The 12,268-nt window shown below is 37.8% G+C and overlaps 1 protein-coding gene across 2 annotated transcripts; it reads right to left on the bottom strand.

Moving 5' to 3' along the window:
• Positions 1-205: 205 nt before the first annotated feature.
• On the bottom strand, positions 206-3,595 carry LOC139136639 (zinc finger protein 862-like). 2 transcript variants are annotated; one of them, XM_070704408.1, is made up of 4 exons: positions 2,058-3,595; positions 1,607-1,824; positions 990-1,113; positions 206-823 (listed from the first exon to the last, which is right to left on the bottom strand). In XM_070704408.1, exons 1-3 carry the CDS (start codon positions 3,288-3,290, stop codon positions 1,104-1,106), a joined length of 1,461 nt encoding a protein of 486 aa, XP_070560509.1. In that variant the 5' UTR covers positions 3,291-3,595; the 3' UTR covers positions 206-823; positions 990-1,103. The 2 variants fall into 2 exon arrangements, with proteins under 2 accessions (XP_070560509.1, XP_070560511.1); XM_070704410.1 differs by lacking the exons at positions 1,607-1,824; positions 2,058-3,595 and adding an exon at positions 1,242-1,399.
• Between the last annotated feature and the right edge of the window lie 8,673 nt (positions 3,596-12,268).

Genomic DNA, 12,268 nt, shown 5'->3' with positions numbered 1-12,268 from the left:
GAAGACCATAGATTCTGTAGCGTAAAATCAGTGTTTGAAACTCATGCAAAATCGCTACTGGCCAAGCGGGCCAGTAACTTATAAAATTCACTGGCCCGAAAGGAAATCAACTGGTCCTGGGCATAATACGGAATTTTCACTTGAAGGGAAATACAGGGGCCCTGAACAATAAAAAAGATGCAATATCATAACACCAAACTATTAATTTCTTTATAATTTTATAACAACTTTTTATTGCAGCAACTGTTTTCAACTCTTTTCTTTTACAGCCAGAATGACAATTAATGTCCTAGTCCTCAAAACCCAAATCTTCACAGGCTGCCTCCAGTGTAAGGACATCATCCTCCTCTTCCATCTCTGAACATGATCCGTAGTCACTCCAGTCAGAGTCACTGTCAGACAGCATTTTATCTTTGTCAGCAATAGCAACTCCTGTTTCATCCTGCTCTTCAACCAAAACAGCCTGGTCACTGCTGCCAGCCTGGTTTGAACAATATCACTCAGCCGATTAGATCTGTCTTCCATGAAATTGTGCCTCCTCTTTTTGGGGCCTCCAGTATTCCAGTAGTGAATGGCAGATGTGGGGTCATATTCCTTCTCATTTTCAGTGTGAAGCTTCACCATCAAGAGGTTACTCAGGGTTTTTGTGTGGAGCCTATTCCTATATTCTGTTTTGGTCTGCTTCATCAAGCTGAACCCACGTTCACATACAGCTGAACTGGCTGGCAATGACAACACCAAGTCTACTAGGGCCAAAATATTTTTGCACTCATTACCCAGAATCTTATTTACAGCTGGCCAAGTGAGATCAGCTACAGTGTGACTGGAAATGAAAATAAAGTAGAGTCAGCTGTCTTGAAAAAAAAAATTATCTGTAGGTTACTGCAACAATTGCAACAGCAGCAGTTATACTTTAAGATATTTAGTGAGATGTCATGGAAATTATTTAAAAATTTATTGACAATCAGATTGAAAAGGAGATAACTCACTTGTTGTACAAGCTGCTTCTCAGTATATTCCATTCCAGTTCAACTACTGCTGGGTTAACACCTTGTTGTTGAAGTGTCTGGCTGAAGTGGTCTGTAAGTGTGGCAACATGTTCATCACCAAAATCTGTAATAAACAGAATTCTGTAGTTTAATGATGTAAATTATGTGATTGTTGCGTTGGTTAAAAATTAATTCCATGCAGCTGATTCCATGCAGATTTATAATTAAATTTTTTACTAAGCTTAAGCATACCCTTATTGCTTTCATTGAATACTGTTGGCCATGTTGAGAAGTTTGCAAGTTTTGTAGCTGCCAGCAGACCAATATCAATATCACTAAACCTCTTCTCTAGGCATCCTACCATGGCATCCACTACCTTTATTCTAACACTTTCAAAGTTGACTGTTCCTTTTAATGTATACGCTTTATACTCCTCTTTTTCAAAAACACTACGAAGATATGGTCCTTCCCTGCAAAGAGAAACCCATCACCATTATCACACTGCAAGACTACAACTACATGGCATATTAGTTTTTCAAGGCAGCAAGCTGTTGACAATGGATAATGCTATTATATATTTCATTACTGAATTATAAAAATTTCAAAAACACACTGACCTTTCCTTATATTTCTTGACTACCATTATTGTGGCCTGGATCTGCTCATAGGAATGGTATATCCCAATTTCATCTCTCTGGAGTTGTTGTGAAAGTGTGGAAATAACTGTCAGCACATCTGTCAGAAAATTACCAAAAACCACTAACTCCTTTGATGAAAGCAGCATTGAAAGATGCTTGGCTTTTGGCTGTTTCTTGTTTGAATGTTCTGAAGCCACCTTCAAATAAAGACAGAAACAAATATTTATCAGATTACTTTTTACTTCATTAGATTACTTATTAGAATACTTATTAGATTACTATTCAGTTCTATGCTAAATTGCTATGCACACTTCTCAATAAATTCATGATTAAACATGGTGCACATTATTTTTATGATTTTGCAGTATTTAACAACACACATTTTGTTTATTTTGCTTTGTTTTTAATGACATTTGAAATTAATATTTACCTGGCCAAGATGTTTCACATATGCTGCATACCCTTTCCACACTTGGATCAATGCTCCTAGGACATGTGACACCCAACGGGTTCCACCCACTCGATGTGGCAAAGCTGTCTGTAATCCTAAAGCCCGGAAAGTTTGTTTCAGGTTTTCTGTCTGTAGGCTGCTTGTGTGATAGAACTTGAAAAGCTCAGTAAGAAGAGTGTTCAATTTTGTATACAAATGTATACCTTTGATGGCATCTTTAAATGCCAGCTCCAATCTGTGAGCAAGGCATTTCACCAGTACGATCTCTTTAGAAATGTTAGTCTGTAAAAGAGTGATTACACCTGACACAGAGCCGGTATTCACACTGGCACCATCACAACCAAATCCGACGATTTTCTGTTGCATCTGCTGGAGTGATATGTTTTCAAATACAAGAGACTTCATCAGTGCTTTGTAAATCCCTGGTGCATTTGCTCTTGCTACGGACTGCATGGCAAGAAACACAGTCTTAACTTCTCCTTTAATCGCAAATCTCCCATAGACTACTTCATTTTCTATAGTAGCTACATCCACCGATCCATCTGACAGAAGACTGATAAATTTGGCATCCATTAAATCAGCTTCCTGGCCTCTCTTTTCAACTGCAGCTATTGCCTCGATGAATTGTTTACACTGTTTATCGTTTCGATAAGTATTCCCAACATTTATGCCTTTCTTTTCGTCGAGGTTACACATCCAAATCATGTCCAAGAATGGCCTAGAGTGGTAAGCTATGGCATGGGCTGTTCGGAACAAGATGGTGAGGCGGTCAAATACTTGATGGTTCATTTGCTGAATGCATTTTTCTGCTTCAGTTTCTCCTGGCTTGGCAGTTCTACGAGCGATGTTTGCAACAGCCTCCTTGTGCCCCTCAGATAATGCATGGCCTGACAAAACTGTCCTTTTCATGTTTGTGCACCCAGTAACAAGAGGACCCGCTGCATATTTTGTGTACTTATCAGGGATTCCAGGCTGTCGCCGGTTAACGGCCAGTGGACCATACACACTACGGCAAACTTGGCAGAACATTTTGGAAATGCGTTTATCGGGCTTACCGGGATCGTGTATTAGCCACGGAAAGTCTTTTTTCCAAGACTCTTGAAAGTGTCTTTCCCATTTCTCTGCATCGTAGACTTTGCTTGCAGCACGGCAATCTTCTGTTGATCGCTTCTTTTTTGCTGTAGGTGGCTCAATATTCAAATACCTGTACATCTTTCTCGCTACTGATATTCACCCGCGAGGCGAGGTTCATCAAAACAATGCTGCCATTTTGACTAAACGAAATCTCGAACCTACCCCAACGTGACCCCAACGCGTAACAAATGGAAGATGTTGAGTAGCGCCATCAATCTCGCAAGTCGCGAGAAATGCGTAGCTGTAAAGGCTTTCGCTAAGTAATTTCACCGTTCGATCTTTTGAGATTTTCCCTGCCAATTTTTTCCTAAATTTTGCGGTTTGATTACTTGAGAATTTAACAGAATAGGGTAAGAGTATTAAAAATTGCTGACTCCTTCTTTATTTAGAGCAGGACACTCAGGTCTGCTTTTTTCACAACTTACTGGCCCGGCATGAAAACAGCTGGTCTGGGGCTAGCGGGTTAGCATGAATTTCAAACGCTGGTTGCGTATTGCAATTCATTATTATAACCTGTGATTGCCGGGCCCGAAAGAATGACCATTTTAGACGGTAAGAGAAGTAAATTGGGCGAAACTGCCATATCAAGTTTGACACCAGTATTCATTATTGTGTCTTGATATCGCCTATAACTGATTACCTTATCAGTATTACGAATTTCATCTTCGAGGAGAACGCCGAATTCTTTTCGGACTTGCTCTGCACTGCCAGTATCGCCCACAATGGTACTGCGAATATTAGCTTGTGCGCCAAGTATGCAATATACGTAGGCTTCAAGGCTTTCATTGAGGCGGCGAGACCGGCCTTTGTTAGTCCGGAGTCTCCCTTCAGAGGAATGAAACTATTATATTGCCCCTCTGTTCCATCATTTCTGAAGAAATAATAATGTGGTCTGTCTTTGTCGGGCAGTACATGTTTTTTCTTTCCAAAAATGGTATGTGTATAGAAAACGCCTCCGTCGGCGGAGAGGAAAAAGTCATGACCATTGTATATTGCTTTTGGCTGTCGAACGGGGCCACAATTAGTATAATATTCATAACCATAACCAAGACCTGAGTTTTGGCCTTTGCGATATAGAAAGTCGGACTTCGTTGGGCTTATATTTTCAAATTCTGTACATAGAAGTTCATATTGGACGAGATTGTATGGATTGTCGTTGGCTTTCAAGATCGTATCGTCTGGAAGTGCAACGCCCATTTCATGAAGGATACGACGTATTGTAAAATAAACATGAAAACGGCAGAATGATCGTATTTGTGGCGGATATTTCTTATCGAAGAGATGGGTGAATGATATACCACAACCAGTAGTGCTGCACCATACAGCAAAATTTAATTGCTGGTCCCAGTATTTCATGTGCGGGCTGCCCAGCCATATATTACTTTCTTTAGCTGTTCGATGAGTGATTACGTTATCTTTAAATATATCCCGAGGATGAAAAGTAAATTTATCTGTCGGCGTTACATATATTTCTAGGTCAATGAGAATAGGTTTTACTCCCCCGTTTGGTTTGGAAGGAATATCAGCATGCTGTACTGTCGGTATGCTCGTCTTATTCAATTGAAAAGCAGCTGGGAATGCGTCTGTACTCATTATTCGTGTTTCTATATACAGATAGATTTTAATGGAGGAGAATTTTCCATACTTCGGAATCGGAATCCCTATCGGTACAGTTCTGTTAGGGGTACTGACATTCCAGACTATGTTAATACTATATTTCGGATTCAGGTTTAAACGTGTATTTATTTTTTTACTAAGAGTAGATAGATTTGATCATATTTTCCCAAAGATTTTTTATTTTTTACTAAGAATAGATAACATACTGCAAACAATGGAGAATTTAATAAAGTCATCGGCAGCAGCAAATACGACAGCGCCACTACCAACCGCAGCGTCGGACGCTCAATCCATAATAGAGACGAAACGTGAAAAAATACTCTGTGTCATCACAAGTGGTCAAAGCAAGTTATTTTTTGGCAAGGAGATTTCAGTTGTGGACGTAGAAACGTGGAAAGATGAGACTGTAATTAAAGCCTTCAAAATGTACAAAGCGAAATACAGTTCTCTTATAAGTGATACCATCACTCAAAGTTTCATAGATCTAGGAGCCCGTGCAATCAGTCAGGTAGTTCCAATCGATGATCAAACAAACTATGCCACTGATCTTAAAAAGGATTTTATTCTAAACAGTGAAATAAAACGATTATCAGGACGGATAGCCTACACGTGGGGGCCCATACTTGCTCTAGTTTCCACCAGTTTAATTACGGGTAAACATGTAGATTTTAAAAAAATCGGGTTAAATATAATACCCGAAATAAATGGATTCAACTTCGCAAGCACCCCAAACGGTTCCAACACCGACTCAGCAAATGGAAACGCGTTTCGAAGGCTCTCCGCCAACTCCGACACCTCCGACGACTACCATTCGGAACCCTATTGGAACGGAGTGCAATATAGAGAAAATTACATTACCGACGAAACATCCAGGGAGAGTGGCTGCAGGGAAGCGACTAGCAGAATGGAACAGGCAAAACAAGGAGAAGAAGCGTCAATCAATAGCAATGACTGAGGTAGACTGTGACAGCTTACCTAGCCCGCCACAACAGTGTGATAGCTGGTATAATAAATGTTATCTTGTTTTAGGAATTATAGGAGTTTCATTGACTGCATTAGGACTATATTGGGGGCGTGCTCGACATACACATTGTCCCCTCCGGAAAGATATACAAAATCAGAAAGCGACAAAAACAGAGTCTGTAACAGTTGCGGCCCCTCCAGAACCGTTCCCATAGGGAAACTAAGTCAAGGTCCCTCTACATTGTATGAGATGGACTAATACATAATTTTATTTATTATGACTAATGTTAAACCTGTTAAAAATATACATAGCTGTTCTCGTACTTTGTAAGGAATTCCGTAATTATTTTATTTTTCTATTTTATATACTTATCAGCAATCATGGATACTAAAACAGTTGTAAACACAATGTATGATGGTATTGTAATAGCTGGACTTGCGATGGGATATCTAATGATCTCCAGCAAATTTCTGAAAATGGATATGGGCGATCCAAGTCGACCAAATTTGACTCGGTGGATAAAATTAGGTGGAGCGACTGCTGCCTCGGTTGCGACCAAAGATCTCCTTGAACAGAAAAATATTATTCCTGCAGAACCTTATACTTTGTAATGGACACCTTCGGAATGGACAGTCGAATAATAATAATAATATTCATCGAACACTTATACTTAGTAATATATACATACAGTAAGTATGATCATTTGGATTGAAAGCAAAACGGGCAAACCGGTTACTGTTAATTTTAACCCTTGCATTGACATATCACAGTTTACTCAAATAAGACTATTACAGTGTTCACTCTTTAACTCATGGTATAACATAACGGGAAAAGAATAGTATATTAAAATATCAAGAAGGTGACCAACCGAAGAAGACTAAATCAATACGTCCAGGTAACTACAATATCGATACACTCAACAAAGCAATCGGGTTGAAACAGAAAATTAATTTTGAAAAACATCTGCCGACAAACCGCGTTCTTCTAACTTTGGCTAAAGATATTAAAGTATTTTTTAATGCTACAGGTAACTTCGCTAACCTCGTCGGCTTTTCAGATAAAAATGAGGACAACCCCATGATAAAAAGTACTATGAGTCCAGGTCGAGCGGATTTCTTAACAGTCACTAAATATATAGTTCATTCAGATGCTGTCGATGTGACTGGAAATTATATTTCATTTGGCTCGGGTGAATACATACAGGGGAAGTATCGGACTGTTTACAAATACTTCCCATCCAGGATACAAAAGAAATAAGTGAAAAGGTCACCTATGATTTTAAAAACAGCTCAATTTCCATGCCATTGAGAAAGGGCTCAGATTACATGATTTCAATGCGTATTTGGATAACAGATCAGGATGGAAACATAGTCAATTTCAATAACTGGCCAACTAGCTTTTGTATTGAATTATTGAAGCTAACGCAGCATAAACCATCCCACGACCAATCCTCCAGCAATATATTTCTTTTGCTCAGGACTGGGCTGATAATAATCTGAGAATCGAACTGCTTGCGCTGCTTCGCCTGATGCAGAGTTGGCTTGTGCCGCTGTTTCTTCCAGGATTTCTGCATCTGTATCTCTCAACTCAGCTGCACCATGCGCGTCCTTTGCTTGATTTTCTCTTTCCCAATCAGTCTGGAGTAATCTTTTTTCTAACCAGACGGCACAATCATGTTCAAATTTTTCTAATGCTTCATCATGTCTAATTTTCTCTTCAATAAGAGCCTCACCATTCCCGGAAAGCTTTTGTCCAATAATATTTCCTCCTGTGAATGCCGTTGCATTTAATACAGCACCGAGAACTGTCATTCCTATAGCTGAAGCCATGATTGTATATTTATATTGTACGTAATAATGTTTATATTTCTCCTGTTTTTCCTTGTTATTACAAGGTATTATTTATTTTCACTGTATATAGGATAATCATGTCTGGTCCAAGTAACTTCGGTCTAGGTACAATTCACGTACAAAATCTCGAGCTCGAAGATCTGAGTGATGTTAAAGTTAACAATAATACTAAGATAGCAGGTAATCATAATAAGGATTACGTCCTTCATTACAAGGACCGTGAGAAACAGTTCGTTTTATCGCCAGCAACAGCGCAGAAACACGTACATGCTGTAGAATTTTCCGAACTTAAAGACATCGATGAAACCGTAATTGACGCCACAAAGGCTTCAAATGATCCTACTCCTTTTGCTCTGACATGGGATTCGGCTAGTCAGAAATTCATGCCTTATAATGTACCGCGTAACATCTTAGATATATTGGATAGTGAAATTGCAGGTGGGGTTGATGAACTGCCAGGAACTCCGAATGTGATTTATTTTGATAGCAATGTTAACAAATATAAATTGTCCGATTTTCGCCTTTATCTTAAGCCTAATAACCCATACATTAACACTACTCGGTATACCGGTTCACCTTAAAATTAGACCTCCATTTGCAAACTAAATCTATGTACCAGATTTGATTCTGATCTGATGAGCCGTTTTTGAGATATTGAGTACACAGACAGACAGACAGACAGACACACAGACACACAGACAGACAGACATCGCTGCGACATATGCCCACGTGTGTCGACACGTGAGCAAAAAATGAAATGAAAATTAATAAATGACCAGCTACGTCATCTTCACGTCACACATTTGAAATTTGAACGTATTTTCTCTCGTTCAACAGTTGTACAATTCGATATCAGAGCAGCGTAGAGAAGTTGGAAGCCCTGTGACATCAACAGTTATGTCACAGGGCTTCCAACTTCTCTACGCTGCTCTGATATCGACGTATAGTCTTACCTCTCTTGATAGGAGTTGAATGAAGCTGTGAAATTGACTCACCAATTACGTGAGCGATGAATTGTCGAACAGCTACAGCAAAAGGCTTGTCCTCTGGTGCAACAACGCTGAATGAGAAGAAAGGAAAATCACATTTTCTTCATGGAATAGTTAGCACTATTCACTATTATCATAGTAAGGCTATATCTGGGTGGAAAAACGCTATGAAAGCACGCCTTTTCTGGTGTATCCTATGTGATCATTGTGATTACAATTTGGAAGAAACTTTTGAATGAGACTCTGCTCCAAACAGTCGAATGATTTTCAAACTTACGATGAAACCTGTTGAGAACTCTTGTAACTTTTACGAAATCCATGCTTTTTCTTTACTATTATTCCACATGTGCTCATAGACAACAAAAGGGCTTTATACTTTTTGTTTGGTTTTCTAAACCTTTTCTAAATATTGTAGAAACCTGGTTCACTGGTTGTGGAGGGACCACACGGCTAGCGAATGGTCTACTTACCGTAAAGGCAGCATGATGAATGCGGTGACAGGTAACACAGATACGAAACTCGAGAAGGACACGAATACTATAAATATTTCAAACATTCTACCGCACGTTTCGCCACATATCCCACCAACAGCCATCCCCCTTCCTCCTTGCTGAGACACAGGACCAGTACAACCACAGGAGCTGAAGTTCTGAGTTCAAAAGACAGAAAACCGCTATTTGTATATCAAATACAAATGTTGACTCAATTGACCAACTTATGGCTACTGTTGTATGCACACAGAATTGTGGGTTAAACAAAAAAAGAAACAGATATGAACTGAAATGATCACGTTTTTCATTATATGTTAAAGTTGTGTGTAAATTTAAACTTTTGCCACATGTTTGCAACTGCATTGAAAGTGTTTTGACCAGCAATACAAATATGTAATTAGCTGAAACAAAAATACTTAATTTCTTTGACTGTTGTCATTGTATCATCACTTTATATAGCAAGTGTACTTGCCTTTGGTCAAGTCCTTCAAGCTATATCACTGATTCTCAGTTAACTGGGACAAATTGGTGTGAGCTGTGTCGTATGGCTATAAAAATGAACAGTGCATAGGAAAGTCTTATCGGATGTTAAAACTTTAAACAAAATAGCTATTTTACACTAGAAACATCTACATGTACCATTTAAATGCATTATTTGAATAATTTTACCCTTTTCTGAATTTGTATTTCTCATCAAATTCGCAGTAAAACAAATGTCGCATTCAGTATACTCTTTACGTTCACTCTGTTCTCAGAAAATTTGCAGGGGTATCGAAATAGTTCGTTCCTTTTTTCTTTGTAGTAATATGTCACGCATTTAGTAAAGCAAATTTTACGCTGAAGAATTACTGCCTTCATCATATTCTTCATGAACTTTCGTTGTCGTATAATCAAGGTAATTTACGTTATCGTTCATCAAGCAATTTTTGTCCACTGTTGATGTACGCAATTAATTCGGATATATTTCCTTATTCTGTTACAAAAAGAAATGGTACATGGACATGATTTGTTCTAGTTCTATTTCAGTAGTAAGTAAACAATGTTTTCCTTACAATGTGAAGTTGCTCCTTTGCCATAATCGCCCATTCTACCCGTATAGATAATCATGTAATAAACGTTACCGTTAATTTTCTGATTGCTCAAGTTGATAAGTTTTAGCAATTCACATAATTTATTTTTGAACAAGGTCATCTTTCATATGAAACATTTAATAGGCTGAATTTATGCAGAAATTGTGTAAAAAGTTTTTAAAATGTAATGAACGTTACGTAAACTACGTTACTAGTAAAAAACGTTACCAGCGTATTACCCTAAAGGAGGCCACCGCACACTGACTTTGTGTTAACCCCAATACTATTCACAACGAAGCCAACACGCTGTCCGGTAGCTGACAACAGCAGACTACTCAAATCACCATTCAGACAGACCAAAATGTTAGGAAATGATTCTAAAAGACAGACCCTGTGAATATTTTGCTCATGTACGGTGTTGCCTCATCTTGATGCGTCCAAGATACAGTAACGATACGTGTCATTATATGATTTGTTATCTTGCTGTCTTGCTGTTCGGGTACATTACAACTTGAGAATCAACTTCATTTAGCAACACTGTATATAAATCTGGATCATATGACTGACCATATTTGCAGGTGGGCATTGTAACGTAAATTACTTAAGTCTTAAAAAGCAAACTGAATAGGGCTAAATAAGATTTTCAGTAAAACGTTTGGTATTTTGAAATAATATCCAAATTAACAAAGCAAACTAATAATCAGCAAAGGCAAAGAAATATATATAATCATATATCTATTGAAAATATGAACAAATTTCAAAGTAGCGGTAACGTAAGTTACATTTGCGAAGAAGCACTCGTTATAAAATCACATTTGATATTTTAAAGCTTGTAAAAGTACTAAGTAGTAAACAACAAAGTTGCGACTTCCTCAAAACGCCATATTCAAACATACTGTAATTTTCTAATAGATAATATTTAGTTGCAATAACCGTAACGTAGATTACCATTATAAGTGACAACAATGTGTTCTTGTTTTATTTTCAACATCGCCATGGGCAATATGTCTACTATTTGCAGAATGAGGAAAGCAAGAGTAGAAATTCATAGAGCCTAAGGAGAATGAAAAGTGACCTAAAGAGGGGAGATTTTTTTAGAGGAAGGATAGGGAGCGTGTCAAGAAGTACGTATACTACAACCCAGTAAAATAGTTATAGTAAGAGGGCAGCACAGCAAAGACAAAAGAAAATTCCAAAGTCAATGCAGTTGTTGTCGGAGAAGACAGGGAGTCAAAAAAGCACTCAGTAATATGTCAGTCACAGAATATCACACGGGAAAAATGCCAAGGTTAAGGCTCTCATTGAAAGATGTATTGTGCTGTATTGAGCAAAGGTAAAAATATAAAAGTGGAAGAGTTCTGCATGTAAGCTCATTAACAGATGAACTAGCACGAGAAGAAGTTTTGCGATGGAAAAGGATGAGACAGTTCGTTAAAATACCATCTAAGTTTCCTTAAGTCCAACTGATCAATATTTTAAACAAGGGTAACTTAATGTAATGAAGCTGCTACAATACTGACATTGTTATTGAGAGAATGATATTTCTGAATTCTCAGACAATTTATTTACCGCATGTTGCGTTTCGAAATGTGTTCGGTAGCATTTGCCTTTCTTGTTAGTATGATGGATTATAGTCCTTTACTCTATATCTATATAAAAATTACGATTAAACTTTGTATTTCTACATTTATTTCCCCAAGCGAAGTCGGTGACTTTTCAACTTTACATTTCTATGAGGCAATCAGAAGTAATATGTAATTTACGTTATTATCATTCAAGATCGACTTTATCGTGAATATCAATGTGGCAGATAGCTGAAAACTGCTGCAGAGGACTACAAAGATGTTAGTTCATCCAATATTTATGATGTCATTTAAAACGCAAAGTGTTTTAAAGAAATGTTGGAATTTTGATGGATGAAACATTCCATTTGATGGATAAAACATTCCATAATCCCTCCTAAGAGAGATTAGATAACATACAGTTTTGAATCAAAGTGATTTAGTTGTTAACAGAAAGATTGATATTGATAAAGTCAATTTGTTCCTTTGATATTAATTATGACAAAACAAAAT

The sequence above is a fragment of the Ptychodera flava genome, chromosome 7 (genome assembly GCF_041260155.1).
Source record: "Ptychodera flava strain L36383 chromosome 7, AS_Pfla_20210202, whole genome shotgun sequence".
NCBI classification, from domain to species: Eukaryota; Metazoa; Hemichordata; class Enteropneusta; family Ptychoderidae; genus Ptychodera; species Ptychodera flava.
Note: the sequence above shows the minus strand (reverse complement) of the source record. Positions and strands in the feature narration are given on the sequence as shown.